The sequence below is a fragment of the Pagrus pagrus genome (genome assembly GCF_965226575.1).
Source record: "Pagrus pagrus genome assembly, chromosome: 10".
In the NCBI taxonomy this organism is placed as follows: domain Eukaryota; kingdom Metazoa; phylum Chordata; class Actinopteri; order Spariformes; family Sparidae; genus Pagrus; species Pagrus pagrus.
Genome location: NC_140194.1, coordinates 11,706,747 through 11,715,128, shown reverse-complemented (window position 1 = coordinate 11,715,128; position 8,382 = coordinate 11,706,747). Strand labels below are relative to the sequence as shown.

General features: G+C 42.1%; 1 protein-coding gene across 2 annotated transcripts; it reads right to left on the bottom strand.

Moving 5' to 3' along the window:
• Window positions 1-23: 23 nt before the first annotated feature.
• LOC311264264 (sodium/potassium/calcium exchanger 1-like) lies at window positions 24-7,369 on the bottom strand (the record flags this gene model as incomplete). 2 transcript variants are annotated; one of them, XM_084364997.1, is made up of 9 exons in its annotated part: window positions 24-779; window positions 870-1,036; window positions 1,712-1,801; window positions 1,893-2,153; window positions 2,344-2,432; window positions 2,920-3,000; window positions 4,685-4,793; window positions 5,043-5,102; window positions 6,320-7,369. In XM_084364997.1, 9 exons carry the CDS (start codon window positions 7,367-7,369, stop codon window positions 530-532), a joined length of 2,157 nt encoding a protein of 718 aa, XP_084221123.1. In that variant the 3' UTR covers window positions 24-529. The 2 variants fall into 2 exon arrangements, with proteins under 2 accessions (XP_084221123.1, XP_084221124.1); XM_084364998.1 differs by lacking the exon at window positions 2,920-3,000.
• Between the last annotated feature and the right edge of the window lie 1,013 nt (window positions 7,370-8,382).

The window sequence follows — 8,382 nt, the reverse complement described above, 5'->3', positions numbered from 1 at the left end:
CAAAGTGAGTGTGCAGAAGCTCAGGCTCTCTCTAATGGATGTTATAAAACAGTTGTAGGCGCATGTGTATACTTACATATTATACAAAATTCACATTTAGAAAACTCATAAAGTTACCAAAATGTGCACATATTCTAGACAGCTAATTCCATTCTGTAGATGATCTTTTGTAAACAGTGAAAAAATGTTAATATCCCTGTTAGTGTTCATTGTTTTGCACGCACAACCTACGCTATAATAGACAGTAGTTCTGCATCTCCTGGTGTAATCATAAAAATGAATGTAAAAGCTGCCATCACTGCTAACAGTGATTATGTAACATGTTCTAGAAAATGTTGTATAATGTGTAGTGCTGCTGACATACCAGACTTTTTTTTTTTCTCTGGCGGCATTGCAGAGCAACTACAGTAGCTTTCTGCACAGTGTCTACAGATATCCACACCCATCTGCACATATATGGGTTAACAGTTCTGCCCGAGGTCAGAAGTGGAGAGATCGCCTGCTGTAGAGAGGGCCTCTGTTCACACGTTCAGATAGAAACAGGGCAGGTAATGAGTCGATCCTCCAGCATCACGCTAAGCACCAGGAAGATAAAATAGAGCAGGAACATGGTGAAACCCAGCGCCTTGTTCATCTTCCACTTACAGGACGCGATGGAGATGATGACAAAAAGAAGCATGATGAAGAGCAGTACGATGGCACAGAAGAGCCCATTGCTGCTGACGGCCACTGGAGCCATACCGTGGAGGGATGAGTACATGAGCCACGGGACTGGAAGACTTTCAGACAAAGTGACATAGTGAGAAACAGAAAAATGTGAGAGAAAGAAATTAATCTGCAACTGAGACACATCAGGCTATCGTGCTCACCCCACAGTGATGTCAAAGATGTTGCTGCCCACAGAGCTGGACACAGCCATGTCCCCCAGGCCTTTACGGGCCACGATCACACTGGTAATGAGGTCAGGGATGGACGTCCCCGCAGCCAGGATAGTCAGGCCCATGATCTCCTCTGAGATGCCGATTGTCTCACCCACCTACATGTGAAAATCAGAGTTCAGAGTGGATAGAAGCTACAGAAATGGAAAATTAATTCAATGTTTTTCTCAGCATGACCGATTCGTGACACGATCTTGATCTTACTTTCAGAAATATCCAGTGGTTTAGGGAGATTAAGATTAAGATGGAAATTTGCAATAGCTGCAACCAGGTGCCTGGTATTCACATGCACACTTGACTTAAATTGAAAATCTCAACCTCAAAGATAGATAGTTGCATTTGCTATAAGTTTTGTTTTGTTTTTTCCTGTATTATTTTGGTAGATACATGTTTTACTTCCCACTTCCTGTCTTTGTTTTTCCCACCTTTTCTGATTGCCTACTGGTTTCACCTGTCTCTTCTTAGTCTTCCCTCCCCTCTTTTGTTTATTTAAGTCAGTGTCGTTCCCTCTATCTTTATCAAGTTCGCCTGTTTTGTTCCTGGTGTCACCGTGTTGCCAAATTTTATGCCGCCCAAGGTAAAAAAATTGTGGCCGCCAAATAGTGGGGAAATTTTTGGGAATCGACCGACCAACAGAGCAACTTAAACAGTGGCTGGTTACAGCTAAAAGATCTTTTGATTCATGTGAACTCAGCCTCCAGTTAACACAAATCTTTGTGAGAGCTTCTCTATGTCCATGTGCACAATTAGGAAATGTTCCATCAGTAACTGACCTGATGGGCCCACCACACCATGAGGTAGGAGAAGATAGCAATCCACATTATAGAGCCCAGGAAGGTGAGCGCAAAGAATCTTCTGGATTTCTGCAGGACAAAGTAGGTGGTATAAAAGCCAAACACTGTTGAGGCATTAGCGATACTTCAGCTGATCTCAGAAATGTGTCTGGATCTTTACCTGGTTGCGGACATCTGGAACTGTGAGCCACAGAGGGACGATTATGGGCAGCAGGAAGAGGTAGGTGGCTTGTTTACGTTGCGTGTCAGGCCACTCTAAAGACAGAGGTTCATCTTCAGTCTCCTCGTCGTTCTCCTCCTCAGATTCATCCTCATCATCATCCTCTTCACTTGACTCATCGCTGTCCTCATCGCTGTCATCTTCATCACTGTCAGAGTCCTCTGACCCTCCTGACCCATCCTCTCCTGCAGGCACATCCTCCTGAAGTGTCGGAGAAGGACATCATTAAGGCAGCAGTAGAAGCAAAAGAGAAACAAAAGCAAATACCAAAGAAGCCTCAAGAGGCTGTTTGCCTCAAATTGTAGCTCTGCACATTGACTCTTACATAGACAGGTATCAAAGATTGACTTCTGGGCTTTTTGATAACCACCAGGACAGGATTGAAGAGTACCTTCTTGTCCTCTGGCTGATCCTTCTTCTCTGTTTCTGTTGCTGGGGCAGCCTCTGGCTCTTTGGTTGGCTCAGGTTTTCCCCCACCACCTGTGAAAGGAATCCCAGAAATCTTGAATGTTTTGCCTCTTACTCATTCAGCTATCTAAAGAAACCCCCAATTAGTTTTTTAAGGCTTTTGGCCTGGTGGTGGAGAAATGCAATGAATGTGCTGTTAAAACTTACCTCATATATGAGGTCATCCTTGTAGAGACAGGACTGAATTCATTTAATGTCTTTACAGGTTTATGCATTTGGATTTTATTACATTCATACATTTTTTCTAGTCTTCAGTAGGGTTGGGTACCTAGTCAATACCGACACTACAATACCGGTATTGGTTTCCCCTCGGTATCGGTACGGTTCATATCACTGCGTTGGTGTCGTTCCTACAACAGCATAGCAAGTCCCGGTGGTTGAATGGGTATGATTTTAATGTGAGACAGATCTTTGCAGCCCAGATGAAGAGCAGTTTTAAGACTCTGTTCATGAGTCTGAAAGCTTAATGAAGGATGACCATCGCATCCTTCCATGTTACCTTGACTTTTGTCTGGAGTTTTGCTCTCTGCTGTCCTTCTCGCCACATTATTCAGAGTCTCAGCCTTATCCTTAAACTTCCCTACAAACAATCAGACAGGCACAACATTCGCAATCAGGCGATACAATAATTTCACAGTTTAACAGTCGTATGAAGGACAAATAAGCAGCCACAGTAATACTGGCAGTTTGACATCAAAAACAAACAACAGCGTCATAATCCTTCCTGCAGCAAAGAGCAATGTCATGAAAGGAAAAATTAGCTTATCAAAGGAAGTGCACAGCAGGCACGGGGCAGAACAAGACAGGATCTTACTTTTGCTCTCCATTTAAAACACAACATAAGCAGCGATTTCTTTCAAGTTGGCATAAATATATATATTTTTTTGAAATGCAAGGATTTGCTGTTACCTTTTGATCCAATGTCTCACATTAAATACACCCACCTCAGGCATGCATAATCACAGGCAAAGGTCGATATAAACAACCAGGCATTACACAGCTTTATATAGCAAAAGCAAACATCCAGTTTGATATGAAATTCAAAGCATCTGATGAACAAAAATTAGTTTGGCAGCACATCATAATTAGATCAGTTAAGTAAGTAACAGATATTTAAAATGTTGCTTTGATGCACCTCTCTGTCATCAGTGATCTCCAAGAACACAGATAATGTGTTAATGTGTGTTGATACAGGGGCTGCTCTCTGTGATCTAGATCTTATATAGGCTCTTTCAAAAGCTGATTATTGTGCTTCTGTATCGTGGAGTGTTTGCTGCCTCGAGGCATGAGAGACGAGCAAACCAGGAGCCGGGGTTACAGGTAGATACATTGGGACACGCTGTGCCGTGATCTTGCCTCAGGCAGTCATAGAACAAGAAATTGTGAACATTGCTGTGAGAGTATTAAAACCACAGCACCAAAAAGTTACAGCAATCTTAAAGGGAAAAAAACACTTGGTAAACTGCACAGGACCACATCTTAGTTGACAGATAAGTTTAATTTGTTGTTATCTTAACAATTTAAAGAGTCATTCCACCAATTTTGCAAATGTGTTTACAGGTCTTGAGGGGCACTACTGCATATGTGAAAATAGTAGTATGAAGTATTTTGTGGCTCCAGAGGAAGCTGCATGTAATCTTATAATTTGCCTCCAGTGATGTCACCCAGTGGCTAAGTTGCATTGTGGGTAATGTTCGGAAGACGAATGCGTGGAATAAAAGGGTGATAATTCTAGTTCTACTCTTTCGATTTTGACCATTTGGTTTTAAATTGTCCATAATGAGTCCGACAGTGTTCTGGGTGTGTGATGCAGACCAGTGGACTGCTTTTCAAAACCTGGCGCCAACATTATTACAACTGGGTGACATCGCTGGAGGCAGTTTATCAGATTACAAAAGGCTTTATACTACTTTTTTCACGTGCAGTAGAACTTCCTATGACCTGTAAACACACTTGATTGTGTAAAATTGGTGGAGTTACCCTTTAATAGAAATAACCAACGCTTTTGGTATGCCTCTCACATAATAGACATTGTTTAATAAACATTCACATTTCATATTTCACTGTGGCCCTACATATGGATCCCTCTATAGACTGTGGTAGGTATTTATCTGCTTAACATCAATCTGGACTTAGTGCTGCCTTCATTTGGGACACTTTGTTAATCCATTTTACTATCACAAGGACGTAGTATACAGACACTCATAGCGAGAGCTGTTTTAAAGGCAGGAAATGATCAGTCATCGTGGGCAACATGTACTCACCCTCGCCGAGAGGGTCTAATGTGTGGATCATAAGCTGGAAGATGGTGTTTCTCATGGTGCTGTTGTGTAGAGAAGCTGAACTTCCCCCTCGCTGAAGGGACGGCTTCAACTGGGGAAAGAGATGGCTGAAGTCACGACAGCTACTCACAGTAATAGACAGTGACACACTAGTGTTAGACAATCATATCATACTTGAAGGGAGGTGTGTTGATTGGGAGGACTGCAGAGAGGTCAATAAGATGTATAATATGTTGATAAATGAACATTGTGAGTGTCAAGGGTATGAGGATGTTGTGTTTTGTGTGTGTTTCTGTCTGCAGTTGATTGGTTGCTTGTTGGTTGATTGTTTGATTTTTACCTTTAACCGATTCTTGTCCTCTGGAGCAGGAGGGGCATTATCTTCATCGTCCCCATTAGTCTGCGTGCAGCAATGTTTTTTCAGTGATAATCATTCATGGACCAAAGTTATTTCATTTTTGTGGAGCTTCAATATCAGTATATACAGTATACTATAAGCTTATACACTGCTATTTCACACATTGCATATTCTCAGGGGTGTTGTGAGTTTGACAAAATAAAAGATGCAGCTACGTGTCATGTATCAGTCTATTAATTTGTAGCTAACCTCATTTAAACAAAAAAGAACACTATAGCGCTATTTCATATGATGTGAAATAGCATCAACAGCCAGCTCTAGCAGTATATCCAGCTCAACAAATATCCTGAGTGTGCACAAATACTGTAGCTTTGCTTTGTGTAAATTAAGCCTCAATCACACTTACCAGGGTAAAACACCGTATATGTTGAGGCTACAGAGCCGCAGCTCCTCAAAGGATTAGTTTGCTTAGGCTGATCAGCTTTGGACCCCCAAGGCCTTCGCTAGGATCATTTCACTCTTTTGACATGATTTACATATACTGAGGGATGAGTAATGTGACTTTCTGTGTTAGTAATAAACCAAACTGCGCGTCAGTATGAGTACAGAGACAAAATCAAGCATGAGTGAAATGACTGGTTTCACTTTGGAGTGCCATATTATGTGACAGTGTTACTTTAGTGTTAAAGGTGCAATATGTAAGAATTTTAGTTTAATTTTAGCCCCGATCAGGCGCCCGCTCGCCCAGCTCTGCTTCTGGTGCCAATTTTGTTGCCACATTCTCTACTAGATGCCCTCCACCCCTGGCCTGAAAGTCCAAAGTCATTTAAGACCGCTGGCTGCACTGCTAACTGAGCTAACTAGCTAACAGCAGCTACAGCTAGGAGTAGTTAGCGGTTAACCTTGTGATAGCTGCTCCCTATTTATTTGGAGTATGAATGTTACAAGTGGCAAATTCTTACATATTGCACCTTTGACAACAAAAAATAAACTCAAGAGGTACACATATGTCTTCAGTAGGTGTTAATATTGTTCTTTAAAGCCCCATAGATTTGTTCTCAATTATATACCACTAATGTAACAAATAAGTATGCTTATATTCTTAAAAGTATAAAGGCAGCTTTGAGCAAATGCCTGCAAACTGAGTTAGTAACTCTTCTGGGTTTCAGTAATGTAAAAACATAATAACAGACTCATGAATGTGTCCATGGAGGACATGAAACGTCAGATTTGAGTACATTTGTCACACGAGTGCTTACCTGTTCAGGTTCCTCCACAGTAATAACTCTGACAATGTTCTTGTGTTTGTAAAGTTGCGTCTTGAAGGCGTGCTCTATTTGCACATTGAACTTCATGAAAATCACATAGACAGTGTAAGAGGTCACCAGCATCATGCTCTCCCACCACATTATGACATTATCCAGGAAGAAAATGATGAGTAAGATGAGGTCAAGTATGTAGAAGGATACATCTCTGAAAAGTGGCCACCAGGTCAGACGAAGAACCTCCCGTGAAAACAGAGCACACATTCCGATCACAAACAAAATGTTGAAGACTGCTGAACCAACGATCGTGCCAATTCCCACATTGCTGTGGGCGATGAAGACTCCTATCAATGAAGTGAAAAGCTCAGGAGCAGAACCTCCAGCAGCCATGAAGGTGGCTCCTGCCACATCATCAGAGATGGCCAACTTGTCTATGATTACGCCCAGCGCAGGAACAAAGAACTCATCACACACAATTGCAAGTGAGATGAACATGTACATCATCCCAAAAATGTGGAGGATCACCCAGCCTCGTCTGCGGTCTTCCACAGAAAAGTAATCTTCAGGGTATTCACCTTTAATATGTGGAGCTTCTCCAGGAGAAGCTGGAGTCGTGGTGGTTACAGGGGGAGGAGGAGCTGGAGCTGGTGTGGGTGTCTCCGGTGGAGGATCAGGGGACACATAGATGCAATGCACAATAGTCCGGTTTGTAGCTGGTGATGGTGGAGATTCAGCGGGGGTGGATGCTTTAAAAGCTGTTGTTGTATCCGTATGATGAACCACATGCATCTCTGGTGTTGTTTGATCTGTGGGCTCTAATTCATGTGTTGCAGTGAGAGGCTCCTCCAGCCCCTGAGTCTCTTCTGTGGCCTCCTCGGCCCCCTCTGACGAGCCTTCTCCAAATCCCTCTCCAATCTGAGCCATCGACAAAGGCTCGTACAGTCTGGCACTGATGGTCAGCTGGTAGAGGGTGCAGAGGAAAACCCCAGAGAGGAGAAACAGGACCCGGCTCAGCTGCAGTCGCTTCCTTCTTGTACAATACATTTTCCTCCCGAGCGGTGATGCTACTGGCTATGGAGAATTAAGCTGCATAAATGGAAAAGTCCAGCTCCCTCCCCAGCAGAACATGGGGTGACAAAATCCAAAACTTCAGCAGGGTGACTCATGTCATATCCTCAACTCCTTGGAAAATAAAAGCCTATTGTAAATGACAGGAAGCATCAGAGGTAGTATGACATTTAGACAGAAAATATTTGTCTACCATAGCACTTTTGATGAGTACATCAAGAAGCTGTCACGACTACTTTCTTTGCACATTTGTGGTGTCTGAGAAACAGCTTGAAATGAGTGAGAGCTGAACAGAATAGACAAATACAGTAAATACACAAGCAAAGGCAAAACACCAATGCACAAAGACTGAATAACACCAGGTGGAGACTTACCTTGCGGAGTCAGGGGTGCAAAAATCTCCAAAAGCAGATTTCCACAGCTGGGTATTGTGGCACAAGCTATAGTCCAAACTGCTGCCAACGGCCACAGGGTTATGTAGGACACAGGACAAGTCTTCACAATGGATCAGCATAATACCTAATACCTGAGGTCTTCTAAGAGGATTATGTGCATTGTCTCACTCTCACTTGAACATGAGCCTGCCATCGTAATATTTAATTTAATGCAAAATAAAAGGGGTGCTTTAGTCTAATGCTATTATGTTGCATAACTTTAGAATAGAAATCCTTTTAAGAAAGATTTAAATAATACTTTGATTATTTGATGACAAATAAGAATTTGAACTGGCGACTAACTTTAAACTTTAGTCCAAAATGTATCATGTGCATAAGGCAATAACATTATTGATGAAATTATGGTGCCTCTGAAATTTTTGGGCTGACCTCGGCACAGTAAAGTCATATTTCAAATTCAAGGTAAGTTATGTAATACCTAGGAACTATTTATTCCATGATACACTGTTCCCACCCAGACCAAAATAGTGGTGCACATTACAATACAATGATGCTAATACGATTGATAATACTGTACTACTGCACTGTCGACAA